Source organism: Lindgomyces ingoldianus (genome assembly GCF_010093535.1).
Source record: "Lindgomyces ingoldianus strain ATCC 200398 unplaced genomic scaffold BDR25scaffold_27, whole genome shotgun sequence".
NCBI classification, from domain to species: Eukaryota; Fungi; Ascomycota; class Dothideomycetes; order Pleosporales; family Lindgomycetaceae; genus Lindgomyces; species Lindgomyces ingoldianus.
In genome coordinates, this window is record NW_022985188.1 from 285,146 (window position 1) to 310,679 (window position 25,534).

The 25,534-nt window shown below is 50.6% G+C and overlaps 11 protein-coding genes across 11 annotated transcripts; 7 read left to right on the forward strand and 4 right to left on the reverse strand.

Annotated features, from left to right (window-relative positions):
• Window positions 1–102: 102 nt before the first annotated feature.
• BDR25DRAFT_291179 (uncharacterized protein) lies at window positions 103–2,786 on the forward strand (the record flags this gene model as incomplete). The annotated part of the gene is made up of 2 exons (XM_033688575.1): window positions 103–429; window positions 495–2,786. 2 exons carry the CDS (start codon window positions 103–105, stop codon window positions 2,784–2,786), a joined length of 2,619 nt encoding a protein of 872 aa, XP_033544650.1.
• Window positions 2,787–2,813: 27 nt separating this feature from the next.
• On the forward strand, window positions 2,814–3,242 carry BDR25DRAFT_266200 (ankyrin; the record flags this gene model as incomplete). The annotated part of the gene is made up of 1 exon (XM_033686965.1): window positions 2,814–3,242. A coding segment is annotated over one exon (429 nt), but the record flags the coding sequence as incomplete, so codon positions are not given.
• Window positions 3,243–3,347: 105 nt separating this feature from the next.
• Window positions 3,348–3,572, forward strand: BDR25DRAFT_233645 (ankyrin; the record flags this gene model as incomplete). The annotated part of the gene is made up of 1 exon (XM_033685447.1): window positions 3,348–3,572. A coding segment is annotated over one exon (225 nt), but the record flags the coding sequence as incomplete, so codon positions are not given.
• Window positions 3,573–4,202: 630 nt separating this feature from the next.
• On the reverse strand, window positions 4,203–6,084 carry BDR25DRAFT_266203 (LIP-domain-containing protein). Its single transcript, XM_033686966.1, has one exon. The coding sequence runs from the start codon at window positions 5,929–5,931 to the stop codon at window positions 4,525–4,527; it is 1,407 nt and encodes a 468-aa protein (XP_033544653.1). The 5' UTR covers window positions 5,932–6,084; the 3' UTR covers window positions 4,203–4,524.
• A 5,589-nt stretch (window positions 6,085–11,673) lies between these two features.
• On the forward strand, window positions 11,674–13,083 carry BDR25DRAFT_266206 (inosine monophosphate dehydrogenase). Its single transcript, XM_033686967.1, has 4 exons — window positions 11,674–11,873; window positions 11,923–12,005; window positions 12,055–12,783; window positions 12,839–13,083. The coding sequence occupies exons 1-4, from the start codon at window positions 11,831–11,833 to the stop codon at window positions 13,013–13,015; spliced, it is 1,032 nt and encodes a 343-aa protein (XP_033544654.1). The 5' UTR covers window positions 11,674–11,830; the 3' UTR covers window positions 13,016–13,083.
• Window positions 13,084–13,391: 308 nt separating this feature from the next.
• BDR25DRAFT_358085 (uncharacterized protein) lies at window positions 13,392–15,623 on the forward strand (the record flags this gene model as incomplete). Its single annotated transcript, XM_033695885.1, has 4 exons — window positions 13,392–15,314; window positions 15,370–15,414; window positions 15,448–15,545; window positions 15,587–15,623. 4 exons carry the CDS (start codon window positions 13,392–13,394, stop codon window positions 15,621–15,623), a joined length of 2,103 nt encoding a protein of 700 aa, XP_033544655.1.
• A 385-nt stretch (window positions 15,624–16,008) lies between these two features.
• On the reverse strand, window positions 16,009–16,614 carry BDR25DRAFT_316445 (uncharacterized protein; the record flags this gene model as incomplete). Its single annotated transcript, XM_033691602.1, has 3 exons — window positions 16,009–16,012; window positions 16,055–16,074; window positions 16,135–16,614. 3 exons carry the CDS (start codon window positions 16,612–16,614, stop codon window positions 16,009–16,011), a joined length of 504 nt encoding a protein of 167 aa, XP_033544656.1.
• A 926-nt stretch (window positions 16,615–17,540) lies between these two features.
• Window positions 17,541–18,219, reverse strand: BDR25DRAFT_305284 (uncharacterized protein). Its single transcript, XM_033690381.1, has 2 exons — window positions 17,821–18,219; window positions 17,541–17,771 (listed from the first exon to the last, which is right to left on the reverse strand). The coding sequence occupies exons 1-2, from the start codon at window positions 18,049–18,051 to the stop codon at window positions 17,739–17,741; spliced, it is 264 nt and encodes an 87-aa protein (XP_033544657.1). The 5' UTR covers window positions 18,052–18,219; the 3' UTR covers window positions 17,541–17,738.
• Window positions 18,220–19,157: 938 nt separating this feature from the next.
• On the forward strand, window positions 19,158–21,230 carry BDR25DRAFT_291193 (TAF-domain-containing protein). Its single transcript, XM_033688576.1, has 2 exons — window positions 19,158–19,914; window positions 19,978–21,230. The coding sequence occupies exons 1-2, from the start codon at window positions 19,545–19,547 to the stop codon at window positions 21,009–21,011; spliced, it is 1,404 nt and encodes a 467-aa protein (XP_033544658.1). The 5' UTR covers window positions 19,158–19,544; the 3' UTR covers window positions 21,012–21,230.
• Window positions 21,231–21,525: 295 nt separating this feature from the next.
• BDR25DRAFT_233516 (small COPII coat GTPase SAR1) lies at window positions 21,526–22,467 on the forward strand (the record flags this gene model as incomplete). Its single annotated transcript, XM_033685441.1, has 6 exons — window positions 21,526–21,582; window positions 21,666–21,718; window positions 21,803–21,828; window positions 21,896–21,907; window positions 21,963–22,361; window positions 22,427–22,467. Coding segments are annotated over 6 exons (588 nt in total), but the record flags the coding sequence as incomplete, so codon positions are not given.
• A 517-nt stretch (window positions 22,468–22,984) lies between these two features.
• BDR25DRAFT_344590 (uncharacterized protein) lies at window positions 22,985–25,369 on the reverse strand (the record flags this gene model as incomplete). Its single annotated transcript, XM_033693953.1, has 1 exon — window positions 22,985–25,369. One exon carries the CDS (start codon window positions 25,367–25,369, stop codon window positions 22,985–22,987), a length of 2,385 nt encoding a protein of 794 aa, XP_033544660.1.
• Between the last annotated feature and the right edge of the window lie 165 nt (window positions 25,370–25,534).

The window sequence follows — 25,534 nt, forward strand, 5'->3', positions numbered from 1 at the left end:
CACTTGATTCAACTTTCATCTTCCTTCTCAATTCTCAAAGGAAGTCCACGCATAAAGTTTGATGCGCTCCGCACCGTCATTTCCAGTTCCAAGGCTTTTGGGATGTCTTCTATTCTGGCAAAGGCTTCGCAGCTGAAGGCCGAAATTCGCCTGGCTCAAGCTGTTTCCCAGTTTGAAGCAGAACTCTCGAACGACCATAAAACTGTCTTCCGTAATTATAGGTCTCAATCGCTTGATTCCCCTCCGACTCCTGGCGATGTCATGCGACTCACAGCTGAGATTGACCGCCGGCTGTCTGAAAAGGTCCGTGGTCGTTGTTTTGGACCTCGATTCACAAATTTCCTACAAGTGGTCCAACAATTCGCTGCGCTCGGAGATGTTGTAGTAGGTGGCTCCCAGAATATAATCGCATGTGGCGTCTGGTCACTAGTGCGCATATCGTTGCTAGTCAGTGTTCTTAAGCTTGACCGTTTTATCTACTTATACCTTCATAGTCAATGGGAAACTTCTTGTCGTATCTCGAAAAGTTGTCGACACTCTTCATGAAGATTGGCTGTACAGCATCACGATACCAAAACATGGCTCTACTCTATCCCCGATCGAAAAGCCTACAATCACACCTCTTCGAATACTTCATCGTAGTAGTTCGTCTTTGCCATCAGCTATTAAAGTTTACACAGAAGTCACTCGTTCAAAAAGTTGCATCTGCTCTAAGCGACTCAGACATAAAAGCATTTCAATCAGATCTCGATCACTGGGCAAGTTCAATTAAGGAGGAGATAAGCTTGCTGATGGCCAAGAGGATTCAAGAAGAAGCTGAAGAGAACTCCCAATTCAGGGCTGTATCAAGCAAGTTCTTTAAATCTGCGCCCTATGAGAAAAGGCTGGCCACCAATCTACGAGTCCTCGATATTTGCTCCAAGTACGATTATGAGACAACATGGAAGCAAACTCGAAAGATCGGAAACGCGAATTTCTTCTGCCGGGACCCTAAATACCAAGAGTGGAAAGCCCAAGTGAAATCTTGTACACTTATATATACAGGCAAGCTAGGATCAGGCAAGTCTGTTATGCTGGCAAATATTGTCGACGACCTCAGTACTCATGTTCAAAGCAAAAATATTGCCGTAGCCTACTTCTTTTGCAGGCATGACGTTCCTGAAAGCTTAAAGGCACAGACAGTGGTCCGTTCTTTAGCACGACAATTGCTCCGTACAATACCAGACCTTACTACGATAGCAAAATTCTGCGATGAGACACGTACAGTCCTGGGTTTCGGAACAATACTTAGATGTCTCCGTCGCGCCTTTCCACCTGATTACCAAGCGTACTTCGTCCTTGACGGCCTTGATGAATGTGACTGTTCCGAGAGAGAAATATTGGCTCAACAGCTCCGGGAGCTCCAGGAAGCACTTACACTGCTTCTTTGTGTCTCATTCAGAGCAGAGCCTAATAGTGCATTAGAATTGAGTTCTGGACGGTTCACGGCCGCCGAGATTGCTTCGATCCCTGATGAAAATCCCGAAATTGAGGCATATATCGAGGCGGAGTTGGAGAATCGCCTAGTGAGCCGAGCGCTGGTGATAGGACAACCTAGCCTAATATTGGAAATACGCGATGCTCTCTTAAAAGGATACCAAGGGATGTTCCTCTGGGTGGCTCTCCAAATTCGGACTTTATCTGCGATAAAAACCGATCAAGGGATTCGGAATGCGCTAGCAACCCTTCCCAAGGATCTTCCAGAGACATATTCTCGTATTCTACGGAGGTCGGAGGGGCCAGGAGACTCCTACCAGATACTGATACTACAACTCATCATGGCGGCCTCCCGTCCATTAACGACAGACGAGTTTCGAGAAGCCTTAAGCGTTGTTCCTGGGGATGCTGTCTGGAATCCTTCCAGGCTTATAAATGACGTATATTCGACATTAGCATGCTGCGGGTGCCTTCTCACTGTTGATGAAGAAGAGTCCACCGTACGGTTTGTGCACCACAGTGTTAGGCAATTCCTCCTATGTGGTTTTAGGGACTCAACCAACACACCATTCACGATTGATGGCGCACAGAGGACCATAGCAGATATTGTTATTACCTACCTCAGTTACGGTGTCTTTGGAACTGAACTATCCACGATGAAAGTGCGAGAGATGGCCATAGGATCAGCGCCGTCTGGAATCATCCGATCTACCTTAGATTCTTCAAGCCACGCTCAAAATCTTGCGTTAAAGCTGTTAAGACCTAACAAGCAGGTTAGCGTTAATATTAGCAACATTCTTGCAAAAGCGCGTAAGCCATTCCAGCCGTGTTGGGTAAATGAATTCCACTTCTACTCTTATGCAAAAGCATATTGGCTACGACACATACTCTACGCGTCAGGGCAGAGGCCAGATATATACGATCTGCTGCTTAGGCTGTCGAAAAGAAACGTGTTGGGCGTTGCGAATGCGACAGCTGAGGATGTTTGGAGGCCCGTGATTTGGGCAGTCCAGAACGGGAACGAGATCGTGGTCAAGCTGCTGCTTGAGACAGGCAAGATCGACATCAATGCAAAGAATACTTGTGGACAAACTCTATTCTGGAGGGCGACATCAGGCGGGCATGAGGTGGTAGTCAAGCTGCTGCTTGAGACGGGCAAGGTCAACGTCGAAGCAAAAGACAATAGTGGGGGACAGACGCCACTCTGGCGGGCAGCATCGACTGGATACGACGCGGTGGTCAAGCTGCTGCTTGAAACGGGCAAGGTCGACGTTGACGCAAAGGACACCTATGAACAGACGCCACTCTGAAAGGCGGCAGAGCGCGGGCATGAGGCTGTTGTCAAGCTGCTGCTTGAGACGGGCAAGGTCAACGTTGATACAGAGGACAATAGGGGACAGACGCCACTCTCACGGGAGGCATCGGGCGGCCACGAGGCGGTGGTCAAGCTGCTGCTTAAGACAGGAAAGGTTGACGTTGATACAGAGGACAATAGGGGACAGGCGCCACTCTCACGGGCGGCATCGGGCGGCCACGAGGCGGTGGTCAAGCTACTGCTTAAGACAGGCAAGGCCGGCGTCGATACAAAGGACCATGGGGGACAGACGCCACTCTTACGGGCAGCATCGGGCGGGCATGAAGCAGTGGTCAAGCTGCTGCTTGAGACGGGTAAGGTCAACGTCGAAGCAAAGGACATTTATAAACAGACACCACTCTGGTGGGCAGCATCAGGCGGCCACGAGGAGGTAACCAAGCTGCTGCTTGAGAAAGGCAAGGTCAACGTCGATGTAGAGGGCACCGGTAAACAGACGCCACTCTGGCGGGCGGCATCGGCTGGGCACGAGAAGGTGGTCAATCTGCTGCTTGAGACGGGCAAGGTCAATGTCGACGCAAAGGACATCTATGAACAGACGCCGCTCTTGCGAGCGGCAGAGTGCGGGCACGAGGCTATAGTCAAACAGCTGCTTAAGACGGGCAAGGCCAATGTCGACGCAAAGGACATCTATGAGCAGACTCCACTCTTGCAGGCGGCAGAGCGCGGGCACGAGGCGATAGTCAAGCTGCTGCAGTCGCACAAATACACTGCACTCTCTTAGTAACATATATATTAACGTAGCCTCTTCCTAACTACTCCCTACTTTCTTTCTCTTATATCTTCCTTAGGTAGTTAGTATTTATAGAATTTAAGATGGCGACATTCTATAGTTGTTGTAGCAAGTGGCATAAGCAGTATATACGCCATTAGGGAAGTGACTAGCAGTCTCTGACTACATTCTTGCGATGATGCAGGAGATGGGAATACTTAGAAGATGGATGAGTGGCAAATGAGCGTTTGCTACAGGGTCGAGACTACGTTAAGCTGCATGGCTATTAGTTGTCACTATAGCTGGTGAATATAGCAGAGTAGTTGGCGACTAGGAATCTTTTACATGAAACTAGAGCTGATAGAGCAAAGCTAATGCTAAGCTCTGAAGGGCTATACAGGGAATATTACTTATGCTACGTCCACTTATGTAATTGTAACTTGCTAAATGTACTAGCCTCTGTCGCAGATTTGTGCTTGTGTAGCTTTCAAGTGAAAGCTGTGATAATTAGATTCTAAGATCTCAACAATGAGAATGGAAATCGGCCGTCTATGTTTCATGCCTTTCAACACTAGATGTGACGACGAGTTCGACGGCACCATGGTGCAGTGTGGGATGGGATAGACTAGCTATATTTTACGAGAATACTAAGGTGAAGAGCTGGCGTCAGGTGCTTGCGCGGCCTCAAGCAGCCAGCCGTCCCAGGAGAATCTACCCCCGAACCGCACTAGCCTATGTATATCGCTCGGTCATGTAACCTATCAGCTTCGTACAGTGCAGGTACATCACAGAAGGGAATCGCTGCACAATCAAAACTAAGACGATGAAAGGTCCCGTTATATACTGTAACTTCGTAATGGCGCAAACTGCACGGTGTAACTCTTCAAAAGTGCCTCCTCTATTCGAATTTTAACCCAAGGCTAGAATCTATATCTACCAACCCGAATCACCTAAATGTCTCACTCTAGTTCAATAGCGTAAATGGCCAAGGCCAGTTTGCACTATTTTCAGTCTGGCAGCCCTTGGGAAACGTTCCCTTAAACATCTGGTTGAGCCCTTCTGATGCCATTATTGTGCCAACATACCCTTCATTATAATGCGGATCCGAATTGGTTGCCTCTGTAGGAGTAATGTGATAGTAGATGTTCGCTCCGACGCCACAGTATTCGTCATACAACTTCGTCGTATCGCTGGTTGAGCTAATCTGATCTCCGTCCGCGCGATGAATCAAGAGAGGCATCTGCGGGACACCGTGATAGCCCATCATGCCGTCACGATTGAGAATGGATCGTACGGTTGGGTTTTGGGTAACGTCATTGATGAATTTCTGAAGTGCATCGGGATGCAGATTCATATCTTTGACGGCTTGTATCGTATCTGCCCAAGAGGTTTTCCCAAGGGCAGCCATGGCCACGGCCTGAGCGTCTTCGTTTTCATTGGCGATGCCAACAGTGATGTTGCCTAGATGTCCAATATATGCTGGATACTTATTTAAGTTGCTGCTGATTTTGGCAAGTGCGCTTGTGATGTTGGGGTAGGCACCACCGATTCCGGCTCCGGCAAAGCGTAGGTCAGGCGCATACTGTACTTGAAGCTCGGCTGCCCACTCAGTCGCAAAGGAGCCACCCGAGTAGCCATACATAGCGTACTTGAGATACATTTCCCCTCTCGCACCTACAGGTACACCTACCGCCCGAGCCCCGTTCAAGGCGGCTCGGACGGAGTCGAGGGTAGCATGGCCGGACATGACACCTGATCCAAAGGCGGCGTTGGGGCCTTCGTAGTCGGGCACATTGACAAACCAGCCTCTTTTCAGGAAGAGACCAATAGCGGTTTGCAAGGAGCTGTCCTTGTAGATTTGATAGCTAGGACTGGAGTCGAGATTGGCGCTGTCGTAGGGGTGCTGGTATGATAGCAACGAATGGGGCGAGTCTCCTACATGCAAAGGGGCGATGACTGTAGTCACGGCCCATGTTGGTTTATAGTGGCTGTCAGTCGTCCGGTAGAGGATGTTGTAGGCTTGGAAACCAACGCAGGTGTCGAGGAACTTGAGATTGGCGATCGCGTTTCCTGGAGCAGGTCGAAGGCGTAGAATGTCCCCGGGCTGCGCTGCCAACCAGTTGACGTTGTCAGGTGGCCTATACCAAGGATCACCGCTCGGAGGAAGAGGAGTAGAGGGCGGCGTAGTTGACGCTGAAGGCGGGAGAGAACATGTAATGGCGACAGCAAGGGTGGGAATGGCTGGGAGTGAAGACGGTGGAGCATAAACCGTAGAAGCGGAAGGACAAGCAGTAGTAACAGGAGTAGGGGCTGCCAGCACAACGCTCGCAATACTTGCGAGCACAGGAAAAGCTCGGAGAATGGAATGCATATTAAACAAACGATTACAAGAACAACAAGACTAAGAGATGGGTATAATATGCGACGCTAAAAGATGTGTGTGGAATGTGTGGAATGTGTAGAATGTTAAACAAATTCTATGGTGAACAAACTTCTTGTATACTATTAGTACCTGGAATATGTACAACGGCCCCATTGCAGAATGTGGTTGCTTCCGTGGCGTATATCATCGCCTACCCTCGCTATGGCATGATGTCACAGCTAGTGTCAAGCCACAGCCTGCAGAATGTCCATCGGCAGTATTTTTAGCAGCGATACGAAATCATGATGTGTTGAAAGTCGGGAGACGTGGTAGGAGCGCAGGAGGATCAGATGATATTAGGTGGTTTCGCGACGAAATTTTGTGGCTTTAGTGGCCGTGCAGGTTCCCCAGCCTCAAACGCCATATTTTAACCTCGGAACCTCTCCGCCTCTAAACCCGCGAACGCGAAAGCTGCCTCTCCCAACAGCCCATTCTGCACAATCGGTCTTTGCGTGTAATATTCGTACCTCGCTGTCGAGTTGAGACTGCACACTGGTACCGTGGCATTATATCCGATAACCCCATTCCCAGTGTCAATAACAAAGACATTCTCCATATTGTCATACGCGGGCATTGCTGGAGCATTCAGACACTCACTCTCAGCCTAATTCCCAGCGTCATCGTGAGAATGCTCCAGCAATCTAATTCTCAGACCCTTTAGCAGAAAGAAAGTGAACAATTCCCCTCTCGCGCGAAAAATGTAGGCAATTGCCACCACACCCCTGTCTCCTGATCTGCCCAGCGCGATGCTAGGGTAGGAGCGAGGTGATTCGCGATATCTTTCGTCAAGCCACACAATCTTTTCCGATCACTCTTTTCTTCTCGGTGTTGCCGTCCAACACAAGCTTCCTCCCAACCGTCCACTACAGTATCCCGAATAAAAACCACCCTGGGCTGCGACCCCATACATACGGACTCGCCGCGGTGACCGAGTTCGCCCAGACAGCAGTCTTCATCCAATCGTATCCATGCACTAATAATCCCGTCTACCAGCAATGGCGGTAAAGCATGTCGATTTGTAGCCTCATACCCGTTAAGTTGCGGTGCGTAGATGACACCATGTACGGCAAAACCGACGCCATACAATCGAGGTAACTCCACTCTTTGTACGCGGCATAATGCCACAGTCCGCTATCAGGATCGTAGTTGTAAGGCGAACGAGTCGGCGATCACGTCACGTGCTAGAGATAGCTTGGCGGTTTATGGATCAGTCCATGAGGTGTGAGAGAGATGAGATTCTTTCCAAGGCCGTTTGTGTGGCGGGCCAGACTGTGAATCGGCCGAGGGGAATAGCAGGATTGACGGTTACGTTTTGGGTGTTGGGGGATATTACTGCGAGCACTTCACGCAAGTACGGTGTTAGGGTGGGTGAGAGATTGGGTAATAGCTAGAGCATGGATAGGACGGAGAGGCAAAGGAGACCAGATTCGAGAGTTGAAGTTGAGGCTGTTGAGGTGATTATTCCTTGCTTGCGAGAAATTATGCTGTTTAGCATGCGGTGGGGAGGAATGTTGTATCATTTTGGCCGGTGACAGGAAATGCCGTAGTGCAGCTACTGACGGGTAGCAAGATGTCGAGGAGGGTTTTCACTATCATCGTACGCATAGTTTACGACTGCTCTCTTGCCAAACTTGTAGGGTAAAACGAGTGGGCTAACCCCGTAGGCTGTTCATGGTGTATTTAGATTAAAAATCAAGGACCAGAAACCTGAACAAGTGCTAAGTCAGACGTCAGATTATTGCCCAGATATCGCGCAATGCCATATACTAGGCCAATAACATAGAACCTTAAGCCAATAGGAGAGTGAGGAAGGATGCGCTGATAACTTGAGTGGGATTCCAAGAATCTCCACCTGTGAGCCAATTTCAACCGTTAACTCCAACGTCATATCAACTGTAGAAGCTACGGTTGTGGCTACTTTCTTATAGCCTTTCAGGCCGCATGATATATTGTGGACTAGGGGTCCGAGGAGCTATGTGATTTATATAGTATGATGAGACGTCAGGCCCAAGGTTGATTGGGGAGACCATCGTAGAGCCCCCCGGCTTACATTTCTCTGCCTAACCCTTTAGACAGCTAGCCCTGCGCGAGATTTCCTCCCATCCATCATCCCCATCTATTCCTTCAATCCTAGGCGCTAAAAGAAAAGGTCACGTGTCCTATCCCCACTAGCCCCTAAAAGCATATATCTAACACAACGGAAACGCTCCCAAAAGGGGACGGGGACAGCCGATGAGCACAATGTGTAGGTGGGTTCTACGCCCATTTTGGTATTTGGGCTTGTTTGTTGATACTAAAACGCACTTCCTCAAAAACCAGGAAAACGGAAAACCGCTTCGAAGGAGAGGAGCAGTCAATAGAGCGGTTAGGACTTTCACGGAATGTTGTTCTTAGATACGAAACGTACTTCTCGGTGCGGAACTCGAACTAGTGGCTCTTTTGTAACAGTCCAGTGGTTGGAGGAAAGAGCATTATACCACAGTGCCGTCACACTTTTTGCAACTAATCTCTGAGATCTTGTTTTTTTAGATGAGATTTTTATTTGACGGGGTTATGTAGGAATGGCTTTTACGTGAAGGAAGGGCGAGGGGGTTTGGACTGGGCAGTGGAGGGGAAGGTAACAGATTGATAAACGTATGTACTGAAGCTGTGGCTGGATTTCGAAAATGAAGGAACTATGCCATATATGACCCGTCTGCCCTCACGGTTTCCCTGGGCAAATGCCGAGATATAAAAGGTGTGCAAAATGCTCAAGCGATAATTAGTAGTAGGATGACGGGCCAAGCAGCGTCACAAACAGAGCACACGGTCTTGAGCTATCAATCATATTTCTCATTGTTGGTTTGCCTGCTGCCAACGACTCCAGGAACGCGGTCATTCTCTACCTTCTAAGATTGCTGATATCCTGGCGTCTTCTTGTTTGCATAAATGCAACACGCCAACAGGACCAAATGCTAAATTCTGGGTCAAGTCAATCCGAAGAAGCAAGGCGAAGCAAAAAAGGATTTAGGGGATTGGCATCAGACGTAGGAGAAGGTATTAATACCTTCATTCCCGAGAAGGGATTGTGGCAGAAGGTTCGATCGATGTCGTCCCGCGAGACTGAGGCTCGCACTGTCCGTAAGGCAACACCAAAGACCAAAGTCGCAGTCCAGATGGAATCTTGTGTAAGCAAGTGAGTTGGACAATATTTGCGCATCCAAGGAAGTTAGTTGCCACCCTTGATCCTTTGAGAGCGTTAAATTGAACTCGCACTCCAGCTAATATTCAGCTAATTGAAGGTATCCCGCCCAAAAAGCCGAAGACCGAGCTAGTACGTTACTAGTGTAATATGAGATGGTACCAGCATAAATCTGCGTACCACTTCAATATTCCCTTCTCCGATAGATTCAGTAACGCTAGACGGTACCTGGCGAGGGTCACCAGGATAGTGACGACTAAGTAATCTCCGGAAATGGCCATAAGGATGGCACCGGCGAACATGAGATGTGAGCTAGAACAGCGGCCCTTGTAAATGTAAGACCAAGACTAAGGAAGTTATTTAGAAGGCGATTTCGGCTAAGAAGGTCGACACAACTTCTAAATTAAAGTACGGTCTGGGGCAATTGGCAGTTCTTGTACTCCTCCATCTGGTTCCCTCCGACTAAGCTAAACACCATACTTAGTGTCAACAGTTTCCAGCCGCGGGGATATGAGAGAAGTCCAAAGACGGTCCAAGAAGCCTTTGTTCTAGTAAAGAGAAACATTACGAGCACCCTGATTCCTGCTATGGTCCAATACTGTTTGTGCTTACAAGCGGCTAGGCGTTGAAAAGATTTGCGGTAAAGTGTAGCCCAAAGACTGCAACCGACATAAATATCTAAGACTTGCTAAAAGTTTTGCTCTGCATCTCACAAGTTAGAACTCAAAACAACGCTTCCAAGAAATTAATTGCAAAAAGTCACAAGGGCTACGGACGAGGAAGGACATTTTGCCACTCATATGTGGGAGAGATCACCTGGAGCCGATGGAAAAATTCCTAGGCCTCATACATTGCATGGAGGTAGACTGATAATGTGTGTTGTTGGTTGTCACGGGTGAAAAGGCCAAGTCTTGGAGCCGCTGGGGATGAATAGAAGGCTATGCTATACTTTAGTGGCGTTACTATAAATTTAGCCAAGTTTTCCTGCATCGATCGGCGCCGCAGACGCCTATCTGATTCACTTGTGGTTGGTCTGTGCGTTATTCCATGTCAAACCAACTCTCGAGTGTGAATGGAATAGAAGAGAACGAATGGAGGGCATACGATCATGCGTAGAGCCTTCCAGCAATCTGGCGTCCAACCAGCAAGCTCGAAAAGCTACAACCCCTACCGCCTCTTTTCTATCTACGGCTTTTTGGCCCTATAATACGGCACTCCACTAAACTGGCAAAAGACTTGCATCCGCGGATATTGCCGCAGAGAAGCTACTCGCCAATGGCATTCTGGTAGGGTACCGAAAGAAACCTATAATAATGCCACCCAACGCGATTGCCCTTCCAAGCGTCTCAGTGAAGATACTATTGATACTGAACACGCCGCATTGGAGCCAATGCCGCGTCGAATGAACCACTAAAAACTCCTCGGAGTTCGATGCGCTTAAGACTTGCAGCAGAAGTTGCTCGCGCTGAGCAGAAGAGTGCTTAAAATGATATTGCGCAGATGCACCCAGACATCTAGATCCTTTGCGCTCTTTCAACTGCCCTGGTACAAGACGCAAATCGAGCCTTCGTACTTGAGATTCTTCCGGACCCATATCATGACAATGATAATGAATAAGCAAATCGACATTGCACCGAATGTAGAAAAACTATCACGCCGATTCGCCAACAAGCGAGAAATCGCTGGTGAACTGGCTTTGTGTGGTGAGTCGAGTGTATCGATCCACGGTCAAAATTCCTCTCATCTTGTCGAGGCTTTATGTGGTCGTGGAAACAAGCTTCGAGGATTCTCGTCGTTCATCCTGAAGGATGTCGTCAAAACCTCTAGGTTGTAGAAGTGAGAGCTATTAGTACATTAGTTCGAGGATCGGAGGATCGCGACACAGGTACCGGAGGCTAGACCTAGGCTGAGAGAGCTAAATGCCAAACGTGAGCACAAGATCTGGGAGCAAGGGAGACAATACCGCTTAGGAATTTTCATCATTTGCTCCAGTCTATCTGGCGACCCCTTCTAGAAGAAAGGAATACAAGAGCTACCTGGACAAAGTCGAGCCCACGAGTAGGCCTGTAGCAAAGAGACAGCGGCACGTGCAAGGACTGGTGCTGCCCATGAAGGTGGGCATATTCGCTGTTGTCCGATGGTATGATTGCAACTTGCTAGCATCCGCGATTAACGAGGCGGCAACTGGATGCGTTTGAAGAAGCTGGGAATGGAAGTGCGCGATGCGGTGTGGTGTTAGTTCCCAGAAGCTTGTGAACGCCCCTCATGCATCGATCAAGCAGGCACACCACGTCTTCCTATCAGCTGCCTTCATTGAATATGCTCCTTCCCCTTCACTCGCACGCAAAGTCGCGTCTCTCTGGAGGTCTTGGAGGTCTTGGAGATGTCTGACGACTCAGCACCGCCGAATCATGTGCGGTCTCTGATTACTCACGCGCCAGCTCTCCTTCGCGTTCACAGGCAGAGATGCCTCGGTACGTTCGGTTCACGGCTTCCCCCACAACTTTGGACCTCACGCCTCGACCTTCAACGCGCGTAAGACATTCCTGACACTTCACCTATATCCTTGAGCTCCAGACCTCCCTATTCTCGCCCAAGAAACCATTTGTCGCGCCCTTAAACTATATCTGCAAGAATATTCGCATTTCGTGGGCCTTCCCTTCAAAGATGCCGTTCAATACCCAGCTCACCCGGGCCCTGGGGATCAGAGGTTCGCGGGTTTCTAAGGCGTCTACATTCTATTTCCTGACTTCAGATAGTGCCCGTGGTCCAAGGTGGCATGCAATGGGTCGGCTATGCTGAGCTTGCCAGCGCTGTTAGCAATGCCGGTGGTCTGGGAATAGTATGCCTTTTATACATCTCACGCAGTGCACTTTTGACCGTGGCTCCAGTTGACGGCCCTCACCCAGCCCACTCCAGAAGACCTCCGAAAGGAGATCCGGCGCTGCCGGAATATGACAAAGAATCCGTTTGGCGTCAACCTTACTCTCCTCCCAGCCCTCGTTCCTCCTGACTATGGGGCATACGCACAAGTAATAATTGACGAGGGAATCCGGATCGTTGAGACCGCCGGAAACAGTCCCGGGCCCGTCATCAAGGTGCTAAAGGCTGCCGGGTGCACCGTCCTCCACAAGTGCACGACCATCAGGCACGCGCAGTCTGCTGTGAAGCTTGGTGTAGATTTCCTGTCCATCGATGGATTTGAATGCGCCGGACATGTTGGCGAGCACGATATTACCAATTTTATTCTCCTGAGCAGAGCACGGCAGTCGCTCGGTGTTCCTTTCATCGCGTCTGGAGGGTTCGCGGACGGACAAGGTTTAGCGGCTGCGCTGGCCCTCGGCGCATGCGGCATCAACATGGGCACGCGGTTCATGTGCACTGTTGAGGCGCCTATCCACCAAAACATCAAACAAGCCATTGTCGATGCCCAAGAGACGGACACCGAGCTCGTGCTCCGGAGATGGAGAAACACGTCCCGGCTTTTTGCGAACAAGGTCGCAAAAGATGCCGTAAAGATCGAGAAGGAAAGTACAACCGGCAAGTTCGAAGAGGTGGCGCCCTATGTAAGTGGCAAGAGAGGCCGGCAGGTCTTCTTGAATGGTGACAAGGACTTTGGTGTGAGTAACCCGTCTCCACTTTTCGCCACATGATTCCATGTTAATCAATCCACAGGTATGGACGGCCGGCCAGGTCATCGGTTTGATTCATGATGTCCCCACCTGCGAAGAACTCTTGTCCCGGATCGAACTAGAAGCTATTGAGGCTATGAAGCAATCGCGATCGCTCTTCGTCGACGAGGGCCAACTTCCGCTCAGCTCGACCGGGACTATGGGGAAGAGTAAGCTTTAGATTTTTGTACAGTAGACATAGTAGACCAATGGCCGCTATTTAGTATAGATCAAGCAACCTTTTTTATCAACATCAAATATCAGCTATCGTCCAATTTGGTTCGACCAACTTCCCATCGTTCATCCCGTGGTACTTCGCGGCCCTAACCTGTGCTCAACGATTCCCGGAGTTCCTCATTTCACCAGATCGTTACCAGAGGACTGCGTCCCCACAACCCTCCCACGTGCCATCTTCAACTTCCCAACAGTGGGTGTCCGTATTAGCTAGGTGTCTGCGCACGTCGACTCCTCAGTGTTCCTTATATAGTCTCCCTCTACCTTAATTTCGGACCTCATTAGCTATCTATCCCTACTTACACTTTCAATTCGTCACCACCATGCGTCTCTGGCCAATTCGCAAGCTAGAGGACTCTACCAGCCCGCTACCACACCACCAGCGTTACGAGGGGCGAGCCAGCAACACCTCCAAACGCTCATCTCAACGTTTTTTAAACTGCTTCAGTCTAGGCTATCTCTTGGGCATTGGCTTGGCAGGCCTCACCATCTGGCTTGTTCTGCACATCGCGGACAATAGAGAAGAGCGTCAGCAGACTAATATCTATCCCCTCCTCCAGGGGGCTCACACTCTTCACGCTGCAACCTCAGGGAGGGAAATTCCCTTCCCAAATCTTGCTGGATATTCGTCACGAGAAGAAGAGATCGATGGTTCTGTTACTGGGAATGAAGCCATTCGTCTGCCTGCCCCCAAGGTACTCGATCATCGCTACGATGTGCCTCACCATCCGCATATTCGTCCCCGAGATACGCTTAATGAGCCTACCTCCGCGACCTCAATGGAAATTATTCCAACGCCGGCTTTATCTCATGCCCCACCTGTCTCTCCTCTCGTCCGTAGTCCAACAGGGACGACCGAGGTTCACTATAGCGATGCCTACAAAACGACTCTTGAAAAATGTCTAGCAGAGGAAAACTGGGATACCTGTAAGCAAGGCTGGGTCAAACGATTCTTTCCAGATGGCTCTGCTACCACCTCTGTCTCCCATACTCCACCCCTGTCTGCAACTTCCACTGTTGATAGTAGGCAGAGCATAGTTGTACGCGCCTGGATTGACCACCTCGATAGACAATACGATGCCCTGTCACCCGCGGGGAGGGGATGGGTGGATTATTGCCTTAGGTTTAAGTATAAGGGGAAGTTGCATAAATGTCTAAGGAAGTGGAAGAAGGTGGATATTTTGAAGCGGGATGATGAAGGCACAATCGACAAGAACCAGACTGTCGCTGGGGTTTCTTCTATGGCTGCCGCTGACGACGTCCCTCGAAAGTCTTCGCGCCTATCTTCATCGCCGACTTCAACTTCTTCCTTAGAAGTTTACACGAAGGACAATGACGAGGACGGAGATGAACTCGACTACTTTGTTGGGTGGCTCCTATCTTGTCTAGCCTGGAGAACCGATAGAGAGTGCAATCGACTCTATCTCGAGCTCCAAGACATATCCCCCGAACACCCATCCTATTCCTCACTCCGTCCCGACATATTCGACTGGTATGACAAATGTGAGAGCCAGACCTCGGACGAATGCGACCGGCTCTGGGATGAGCAGGGACACTGCACGGAAGATGATGAATCCTCAACCTCTCCATCTCTGTCGCCATCCCGCCGCGACAAACTCCTCCCATACTGGATGGAACGCGACAACCGACTCTACGCCGCCTTAAACCCTGCCGGCAAGAGATTCGTCGACGATTGTACTTGGAATATCAAAGCAGAAGTACCTGAATATCGGTTCGCACTTGGCAGGTGTCTGCACAAATGGAAGAAGTGGAAGAAACATAATGGTTTGGGGAAGAATAACAACCGTGCCGATGACGAGGGCGATTTGGATTTGGAAGGTGTATCCGACGAGTATTGGATGGACAGGCAAAGGGAGTTGGCAGAGGATGAGAAGGCAGTTACTAAGCATATCAACGCTGCCGAACAGAAGTTTCCGGGTATAATGCTTGAAGATGTAAAAGTGGATGGAGATGCCGATAAGGCTGGGATTCGTAGGGCCGTGGATTGGAACCCCGCTGATCCGGTTGGTGAGCCAATTTTCCACCACGCCCCTGACCTTGAAGCAGTCAGCTCTGACAATTCTATCTTCTCCCGCCTGGCCAAACGCACGCAAGCCAAGTATAAGCAACTGAAATACAAATACACACACCATTCCATCAACAGCCTCACGGACAAGACAACCCAATACGAATGTTGCGTATACCAAGGCCAAGTGCTTCCTTGCAGGCTATTATGCGCCAACAACGTATTTTGTCCCCCTCCTCCTCCTCCTTCCCTCCACTCTGTCGTGCCCTCCATAGACTCCTCTCGTAATGCCAACACATCGCCGGACTAGGCGCAGGAGGGTGAGCGGAAGGTGATGGAGGAACACACGCCAGAACTATAACTCAAATACGGCCATCACCACAAATACCACCACCATAAACCCGAGGACGACGAAAATAGTGCGTGTTGGCAATGTGGGATGGCCGCATCTGTGCCTTTGCCTTTTTTTTGTGTGAGACGCCTCGGCATGAGCGCTACTAACGTTTCTCTGTCAGAGGCCAACAACTGAAGGAAAGAATGAGAATTCTGCAAAAGATGAGAGCCCTCTAAAGAACAAGGGCTCTAAAAGCGACAATAACTTTGAAACAGAAGTACGCCTAGGCACTTGAGTTTGGGTGTTTTTGAGTTTGAGAGGTGGCGTTGGAGGTTATTTGAGGAGAGTGGGTTTGTTTGCTTCTTGCTTTGTACGTTTTTCTGCCCCGTTCTCTGATCAGAGTTCAGATTTTATCTTTGTTTAACGGAAGACGGAAGGTGATGCCTGTACCCTCCAGTACCTAGGTAGTGGGGCCAAGGAAAGATCTGAGGGTCGTCTCCTCTATGTCATCTTCGGTGATAGAAATATATTTTTTTTCGCACACAGTATAGTCAGTCTACCACACTCCCTTTTGCTCAAGCTAGCTAGACCAATTCAGTTACTTATTCCTACCATTTACCACCTACTTGCTTTTTCTTCTACGCGCCTACGTCCCATGTAATATCACGCATGTATTCTAAACACAAAGAATTAGATGGCGATATACCCTTGTACAGATAAACAGGAGATTGTATACGACATGGACGCCTAGCTCCTTCAAGTGATTTTCCGCCGTTTTGCCGGCTTCCGAGTCTAGATTTAGGAGAAACCAGTCAGAGCCGAAGAGTAGTGTAATGATTTTCCTGGCACAGCGTGCGGAAGATGGAGGCGTGACCGCGATTGTTAGAGGTGTTGCGGCGGAGTCTACCCTCATGACAGAATGTGCAGTCTCGAGTCTTGCATGGAAAGCGCGCAACTCAGCAAGCGCTTCTTCATGGGTGCTATGTAGGGGGTAGAGTGGGGAGTGCTCCAGCTTCCAGTTGCTCTGACGAGGGCGTGGTAAGGAACGCTCTTGAATCTTCTGATTCGATATGTGGTATTCGTTCAGTACGCCGTATCCTGGGTAATAGGCATTATTGACGATTCTTGCGGAATCGTCAACGAGCTTTTTCGAAGAGCTGTTGGCTATCAGCTGGATGCTCACCATCTTTCTACTGGTATCCGCTCTAGTAGGCTAGCGTTACGTAAAAGTATACTCAAAATTGAACGGATGTAAGGAAAAGGTCGGCTTGATAGGAATAAAGACACCTTCATTTCGTAGTAAGATGAGACTAACTAGCGCCCTTGGAGCGCAGATTTTCCAGTGAAGGTGTATTGACGGACTTCCCGGCACGAACCGGTACGCCAGAGCCCCGTCGAGCGTGCTAGGTTAGTGTGTAAAGTTGTTCAGAAAATGATGGGTAACGGACAGGATCGACAGAACTTCCGCTAAGGATAAGATTTTGAGCAGTTCTCGAGGTATAATCGGTGGTAGCTGAGGCAAAGTTCCCAAACTTGAGGGGCGAGGACGGTGTTGCAAGGAAAATGTGAGACGGATGGCGTCGAACCAGCAATGTGGATCTCTATTGAGGTGAGAGACAAAGACCACGCACGTGATCTGGGGTTGATACCCATGCGGATGTGTGAAGTGCTAAATAACCGAAGTTACTAGGTGGCCAGCTGCAAACAATGAATAGGACGAACAAAGAACTATCTTGGGTCATGACTAAAGTTAACTAATGACGGTGCCATTTCTCGCTTCGCAGGTATCACGTCGCGCAAATCTCGACGCCCGTGAATTGGGGACTTGCCAAGAATAGCATTCCTGATCTTCAGATTCTCTTGGAATACAAAATTTTCCCTTTCCAAGGGGGAAGGCATACAACTGAGCTCAAAGAAAATCAAACCATATCAAAAGGTGTGGCGAAGGAAGCTTCTTGCTACCTTGCATACCCAATCCGAGGAGCACCAATAAAGCCAAGCTCGATGTGTATCTGAAGAAATCCCAAGGGGAAATCATCCCTATGTCAAGGATTCGAGTAAGCTTTGGATAGCCAGGCCAACCCAGAAGGAAAAGATAGTCCTAAAGGAATACACCAGTGAGAAGAGAAATGAGTAAAGATCAAGCCGACAGATGAGTTTGTGTGAAATCAACCCATATGTGCGAGGAGTAATATTGGCAGGGAATTAGTGGTCGATGGAATTGGCCTGAAGAAGACCAAAATCAGTCGGTGAATGTAGATCCGATCCAAAGGCTGACGCACAAATGGCTCCCATGCCAATCGCAGAAACTTAGTAATCAAGGAAATAAGGAGACCCGGTCATCTGGGAATTTGAATCAGTCTCGAAGAGGCAAATAGTTGCACAAACCGACCATTTCTGAAAGCACAGCGTCAGGGAGGACATCGGGGCTTGACAGAACCCAGTTGACGGGACTTGGTGGCGGCTGTGGTGGCGGAGATGGGGGGTCGTCTCTTGACCGCTCGTGTAATGCCAGTTGAATACTAGGAACTGGGATATCGACTCGAATTCGCGTGGCGTTGGGAGCGATGGAGCAGTGCTCGCTTTGGAAATCTGAAACAGGTGCGGTGGTAGACGCCATCATGGTCAGGGTAGAAGAAGTTCTTGCGGGAATTTTAGTATTGAGGGAGTTGAAATTGCTTTGGATGAAGGCTTGGAAGGAAAGATAGATGGAAGGAAGGACTGGTGCTCTGAAGATCGGGGTACGAGCAGCTGTTGGTGGACGTTAAGTAGTAGACGTGGGGGAATAGTGACCACGCATTACTCTCAGCTAGCAAACGAGGGTAGGACTCGCTTAAAGGCAATCAGACACTTCAACGGGCCGTACGGGAAGACGGGAGGCATCAGGCAGACATGGACAAGTCAGCGCAGAGCGAGGCTGGAATGAATTGCTGATTCGGTCGATCTTGGGGGCACAGGCGGGCATCGAAGAAGGCCCATCCCGAATTCCTGGTAGGTAGTCATTGAGGTGGAAGGTAGCCACTCCCAGCAGCGGCAAACAACGTGCTGAGGTGCACAGTCAGATTGAGCCAAGGCTCGACGGGGCAGAAGCAGAGTCATGCAGATAGCCGCAGGACAGTGGTGGCCGATATGATATCAGCCGTGCCATTCGCTGGAGAGCGTCGGCTGGTATCGGGAGAGAGGAAGAAGAGAAACAGGGTAGGTTGACTTGTCCATAGTGAGCAGAGGTGAAATGGCGGTCTGCTCTGCTGGAGCCATAAGAGGGCTGGAAGAGGCCGGTCTCGACGATGAGGTGCTCTGGGGGCATGCAAGATAACAGTGGGGACTGAATGGGAATGCAGCCAGCGTCGTAAGAGACACTTATTGCGCAAGGTCCAGCACTGGAGCCTAGACAGCAGTGCTGAGACGTGGATGGCTCATTGTTTGCTGCGAGCTCTCCCCTGCGGTGCGAAGCAAACGGGGCAAAACAAAGACAGTGCCATTGGGCGACGGAGAACGCCGAAGCAGAAGCCTTGGATGGATAGATGCATCGCCCGGAATGAATGAGGTTGGAAGGGTGGCAGCATCCGGCAGCGAACGGTAGAGGATGGATGAAGTGAACGAGTGGCTGAGGCGGGGGGAGGGGGGAGGGGGACGCTCAGACCGGGAAGGCGAAGACGGACGCGCCAAGGCTGGGCGAGGTCTCCAGCGACGACTTCATTGTGAGTTCTGTGTCCTACAAAGGCACCTGTTGTCCCCACAGCGACCAGCTTGCAGGCCCGCTCTCCCGCCGCCTTTGTCCGCCTCTCTTGCCGGACCACACTTGCCCTCGCACGTAGACAACGCCCACCAAGCTCCCGTTGCACCCACTGTGCCTCCGCTTCCCCGCGACGCCGGCCGAACAATCTCTCATGCGCCCAGCCGGTCGCACCTTACCTGCACATAGGGCTGGCAGTCACGACCACAGCAGCTGCATCGCCAGCTGGTGACACCCCCCGCTGCATCCCCACTGCTTCCCATTGCTTCCTTCCCAGCTTCCCAATCCGCCCGTCGCCATTGCCCGTCGCCATTGCCCGTAGCCTCACCCATCCTGCCCCACGGCCTGCCAGCCCATAGCGTGCCCCGCTCGCTGCGAACATGTCGGTTTGGAATCCCGACAACGTGCGCGATGTTGCTGAGTCGGTGGGTATCGCCTCACTCGCCGACAGCGTCGTGGACGAGTTGGCGCGGGATGTCGACTACCGCCTCGCCCAGGTGCTGGAAGAGGCCCTCAAGTTCATGCGCCACGGGAAGCGCACCACGTTAAGCACCTTGGACGTGTCCAACGCGCTCAAGGTCTTAAATGTAGAGCCTCTGTACGGCTACGAGTCTACCCGTCCACTGCGCTTTGGAGAGGCTTCCCTTGGCCCTGGCCAGCCCCTCTACTATGTCGAGGATGAGGAGGTCGACTTTGAGAAGCTGATCAATGCCCCTCTGCCAAAGGTGCCGCGAGAGATCACCTTCACCGGTAATGCCCACCTCCCTTGCCACGTGACTTCTTGACTTGAACTACGTCGCTGACTGCCCTCAGCGCACTGGCTTGCTGTGGAGGGCGTCCAGCCGTCCATCCCCCAGAACCCAACGGCCACTAACCTTGCTGATCTCCTGCCAAAAGGGCCCAACGCCAACCCGCACCTTGCCGCTGCCAACGGCCTGGACAACATCAACGTCAAACCCCTTGTGAAACACGTCCTCTCCAAGGAATCTCAAGAGCTGTTCGCCAAACTCTCCTCCGCCCTCACCGATGAGACAAACTCTGAGTGGCAGAATGCCGCGCTAGCTTCTATTCAGTCGGACCCCGGGATCCACCAATTGGCCACCTACCTCATCACCTTCATTGCGGAGAAGGTCTCACACAACCTAAAGAACTTGTTCGTGCTGAGGCAGATGATGCTCGCAACTGCCGCGCTCCTAAACAACCGCGCCATCTACCTTGACCCTTACATCGCCTACATGGTGGCTCCTGCGCTGACGTGCGCGACTGGCAAACATCTTGGCCCAACCAGTCACCAGGCGCCTTCCAACGCTTCATCCGAGACGCTGAACGGAACCAGCATGAACGGCAACAGCCCGAATCCTCTTGCTCACTTTGAGTTGCGCGACCTAGCAGCTTCCATTGTCAGCTCCATGTGCAACAGATATGCGGCCTCGAGCCAAGGCCTGAAAGCACGCGTTGCGCGGAGCTGTCTGAAGTTTTTCCTGGACCCTAACAAATCTCTCGGCACACATTACGGTTCTCTGAAGACAATGTTGTCCATTACCGGACCAGAAGGCATGAAGATGCTCGTCCTGCCCAATCTGAAAATCTACGACGATGTCCTCAAAGAAGGGATGAGCGACGAGTCGAGGAAGCCGGAGGCGGAAAGAGTGCTGGCCGTGATACTCCAAGCACTTGACAGCATGGAGCGTACAAGAGGCGCGTCTCGAGTAAACGGCGTCGGAAACCTCGAGAGCTTGAAGGCCAGACTAGTCGAGAAAGTCGGCGAAGTCGTAGGCGAGAAAATCGTGACGAGCAGGCGATCCGCTGTCGCTCAAGTCATCATGGAGACAGATTTAAGCTTGTAATACAGTCACCCCGTAACGTGTGGTACGTTTGGCGTGGTATTTATACACAGTGCTTCGGGCTCGAAAAAGGCGTTGGTGGAAAGGACAGCAATGATACCAGTTTCGTCTCGTCTCGTGATATAGGTAATCACTGAGCATCTACCTAGTAGGCAGCCAGTTTTATAATATGTAAAATAGTAAAGCTAGGTGGCCTCAAGTTGTGATCACTTTTGAAGTGAGGCATATGTGTTGTTTTGGTGATTGTGGCTTACCTAGTTACTAGCTAGTATTTAAGGCACCAAGAATGTCCAACTTAACGACAAACATTCTACAGCGCAGGTCTCTTCCATACCAACTCACACATATATCTGTATAGATTCGCTTCAAACAATCATGTGGATTATCGATTGGTAACTACCGTTCCTATCAAGTGAAATAGTAGATTTGAGGGTTAACAATACGGACAGGTGTAAGCATCCCCCCTCGGGTCGCCAGCGCGCAACTTTCCCGCAGACATGTGGCTGACTATTATAAAACAGTCTGGGATACCCTATCCTCCCTTGGCCTGACGAATAAACATGCAAAACTCTTGGTAATCCCTACCCGCTTGTACTAAAACGCTCGCTCACTGGAAGTGAGTGACTTGGACTCGGACTGACGAGACTATGATATCAGTTCCTCGGTCTTGACAATGCGGGCAAGACGACGCTCCTGCATTTGTTGAAGAAGTATGTGGAGAGATAGCCACACAATGTCTCGTTTTGTTCGTCTATGTCCTTATCCTTACCCTGGGCTAACGGTGAACGATGAAGTGACCGCCTAGCCGTGCTTCCACCTAGTACGTACCCTTCCCCTTTCTCCACCTCACACAATCGACCTCTGCTAACATATCTCTCTTCGATTAGCCCAACACCCAAGTACATCCCCCTCCCCCTACCCCCCCTCACACATCCAATTAACAAACCCCCGCAGCATCCTCCACCGTAACCATCTCCAACATAACCTTCACAACCTTCGACCTAGGTGGCCACACCTCCGCTCGTCGCATCTGGCACGCATACTTCCCCGACGTCTCCGCCATAATCTTCCTTGTCGATGCCCGAGACCAGTGGCGACTTCCAGAAGCCAAAGCCGAGCTCTCCAAACTACTTTCCATGGACGAGTTAAGAGACATCCCGATTTTGGTGCTCGGCAACAAGATCGATCACCCTGAAGCGGTTAGTGAGAGGGTGTTGAGGGAGGCTCTGGGGGTGGGATGGGAAACGACGGGGAAGGCGATGGGGGTTGGGGGGAAGGGGAAGGGGACAGGGGTGGGTGAAGGGGGACTGAGGCCGTTGGAGGTGTTTATGTGTAGTTTGGTTATGAGACAAGGTACGTGCTTTAGTGTTTTTCGAAGAATTGGAGAGTGGGTGAATGGTGCTGATGACAAGGGATAGGATATGGGGAGGCCATTCGGTGGCTTAGTCAGTATGTTTGAGTGCTGTAAGATGGGTTTATTGAGCGAGTCTGAGGGGGAGCCTGGGTGTTGGTGATGATGGATGGGGTGGTATGGTGCCTAGGAAGCGAGAATAAGAATCGCTGCAAGACGGGCGTTGGAGGCTGGATGGACACGATGATTACCGAAGGCTAATACGCTTCCATTGCATTCGGTACCCTCCTGTCAGCCGATCTATATAGTTATGGTGCCCCGAAAGGTTGGCCTACATTATATCTGATTGCTTGCCATTAACTATCATATAAAATCTCTCGCAATACCACGAGTTTAAATCAGCTCCGGGGAAAGAAAAGAGACAAGCCGAGCAAACTATAGCCTTGGATTAATTGGGTGGGCCTGGGCATTATATTGTACATGCAAACTTCTAGAAAGGCATTTACACACCTAATCCTAGAGCCTCGTTCCCCAACCCTCTTCGCAAGAATATCATCACATCACATATCTCCTCCTTTCATTTCAACCTTGATATCGAACCTCACTCGACGGGAAACCACATCCCTTATTCCACCTTCCCTCCCTTCTCACTACAAATCGGCAACAAAAACTCGTCCCTCTCCTCCTCAGTCCACTTCGCAACAGCATCACATATGCGCGTTACTGCGCTGTCTACTCTTCCTAGCCACCCTCCATTTCCCACTGCCCCATTTGGTTCTCCCCCTGTCCCTTCTTTTTCTCCTCTTCTTCCCCGTCCTCCTCCTCGGTCGCGGTCTTTATGGCCGTCGGCGCCTAAATATCGCCCCAGCGAAAAAATCGATCTCCCGCTGAAAGACCGTGAGATCGGAGTTTGGGCCTCTAATGCTTCGGCGTCATCGTAGACGGGTGATGAAGCGGAAGTATCGGAGCGGTCTGACAGCGGGGGTGTCATAGATCCTTCTCCTGCTCCTGCTCCTGAGCCAGAGCTGGCGAGGAAGGCGGAGCGTTCGGTGAACCACTCTGCAGATGTTCGGGGTCGGAGGTAGGCGTTTGGTGAATTGGGCAGGAGGAAGGGGTTGTTGGGCGAGGGAGGACGGGAGCTTGGAGATGGTGATGGGGATGAGAAGTTTGATGAGTGGTGATGGCTGAGGTAACTGTAGTAGGAACCGGCGTCTCGTTCTAAGTCCTGAACCACGGCTGTGGGGCCCGGCTTATTAGAAGTTGAGACACTGAAGTGAGGCCGTGGTCGTTGGCCTCTTGCAGATGTTGCTGCTGATGCAGACAATGGCGGTGCAGGGGAAACGGGTTGGGGACTAGAAGAGCATGGTCGGTATGTCGATTTTGCTGCCGATGTCGATGCAGATAGTGTTGCTGTTGTTGTAGGAAACGGTTTCTTTATCCTGACCCTAAGTTCGATACCCCGATTCCCATCCCCGCATTGCTTCTCTCCTCCATTCCCATCCTCATTCCAGACCCCCGTCGTGAGGGCAGAACTTGGCTCGCGCTCAGCACTTGGTACGCGAATATATTTTGACGGTTTATCAATTGGTTTAATCTTGCTCCCGCTTCTTCCACTCCGCCCCTCTCCAATGCCAATTCTCCTCACTAAAACATCTGGAATCCAACGCACGTACCACGCGGCTCCAGATCCTAATACTGGTGTTGATCCAGACTTCCCACTCTTCTTCCTGCGGACCTTCTGACGCTGAAGCTGACGCTGACGCTGACGCTGACCCGGTGTCGCACCCACAAACCACTCCGGCGGGAAATTAACGAAGTAGATGAGAACAGTCCAGGCGGTCATCAAAGCTAGCGTACAATAGAGCAAGACTTTATACCCTACCGGTAAATACCGATATTCGTATTCCAGTCGCGGGGAAATACTTGGCGCGTAGGGGGAATATGGGTAGGAGGTATTCATATTGAGACTGGTGTTGATATGTGTGTAGATGTTGGGGAAGTACGGATGCGGATACGGTGGGTACGGAAATGGTGATGGGTAGAGGAATGTTGGAGGGGAAATTTTGAGAAGGGATTGATGACCGGTGGAGGGTTGTGGTACTGGGAAAGTTACCGGGAGCGATGGAGGTGATGGCGTGGAGAGAGCGGTGGACGAGGTGGCGTACGATGACGGTGTTTGTTTTGAGAGGGGAGGGTTGCGCGCGATGAAGGCAGTCGGGGACGCAGTGATAGGGATGGAAATCGAAATGAAGGTTGGCGATGGTTTGACACTCGATCGTGGTGTTCCTGGCACGATGCCTACAAACGTCGGGATCTGTGTAGCTGTGGGTCTAAATCTTTCCGAAAGGAGGATGTCCTCGCTTTGGGCCGGCGTCGGGACTGTAGTGTAGGTAGGGAAGGTTTCAGCTTGCTCCACCATCTCGAGCACAGCCGGAGTGGCCTGAGTCTGAGTCTGAATACTCAACATGCGTGTCGAGAACGTTGGTGACCTCCGCTCACTCCTAGAGCCAGAAAGGTGACTGTTACAGCCAGCGGCTAGACCTAGAGCCTGAGGTCGTGCCACCAGCGTGGCCAGAGTTGATACGGTTGAACAACCATATCCTTCCTTTCGTGCGACGTGCCTATTCGAAAGTCGAGAAGATTGACCACCACGATATGAAAACTTCCGCTCCTCTTGACTTTCCCTTCTCAGTTCCATTGGGTGTGATTTGTACTCATACTCTCTGACTAATGCTGTAGCTGTACCTGAGGTTAGTCTGAGACCTTCATGCGAGAGGCACATGTGCGTCGCCGTGGATTTATAAATCTCTGCAGCCGTGCTTGAGTTTAACTCTGCATCCGCGTCTTCACGGTGAGTAAACGCGCTAGACCCCGGCCCTCGCTCGTTCTGCCCGCGTAACAGAAGCGCATCATGAAGTTTTCGTTGTTGTAGCATTATACGGTCGCCGTCTTCCATGGGCAATTTCGAAGAATCCAGTGCCCCTCTTCCCGCCCCTTCCCGTGGCGGCATATCTCACAGTATTAAAAAAAAGTCTCCAAACTTCGAAAACAGTGTGGCGTTAGACTAGGGCTTGGTGAGGAGCGGTGGGATACGTAAAAATGGTAAGAGTTGGAGGGAGAAAGGGCTATTGGGAGTTAATGTAGAGATGTATGCGTGTAGGCTCAAGCGAAGAGA

What these genes read in the sequence shown, in the direction of transcription:
- BDR25DRAFT_266203 (XM_033686966.1), bottom strand. Translation starts at nt 5,931, where the DNA reads ATGCATTCCATTCTCCGAGCTTTTCCTGTGCTCGCAAGTATTGCGAGC.
- BDR25DRAFT_266206 (XM_033686967.1), top strand. Translation starts at nt 11,831, where the DNA reads ATGCCGTTCAATACCCAGCTCACCCGGGCCCTGGGGATCAGAG. An exon ending in CCGGGCCCTGGGGATCAGAG is followed by an intron (nt 11,874 to 11,922) that starts GTTCGCGGGTTT and finishes GACTTCAGATAG; the next exon opens with TGCCCGTGGTCCAAGGTGGC. An exon ending in ATGGTGACAAGGACTTTGGT is followed by an intron (nt 12,784 to 12,838) that starts GTGAGTAACCCG and finishes ATCAATCCACAG; the next exon opens with GTATGGACGGCCGGCCAGGT.
- BDR25DRAFT_305284 (XM_033690381.1), bottom strand. Translation starts at nt 18,051, where the DNA reads ATGATGGCGTCTACCACCGCACCTGTTTCAGATTTCCAAAGCGAGCAC. An exon ending in ACGCTGTGCTTTCAGAAATG is followed by an intron (nt 17,772 to 17,820) that starts GTCGGTTTGTGC and finishes TCAAATTCCCAG; the next exon opens with ATGACCGGGTCTCCTTATTT.
- BDR25DRAFT_291193 (XM_033688576.1), top strand. Translation starts at nt 19,545, where the DNA reads ATGTCGGTTTGGAATCCCGACAACGTGCGCGATGTTGCTGAGTCGGTG. An exon ending in GCGAGAGATCACCTTCACCG is followed by an intron (nt 19,915 to 19,977) that starts GTAATGCCCACC and finishes GACTGCCCTCAG; the next exon opens with CGCACTGGCTTGCTGTGGAG.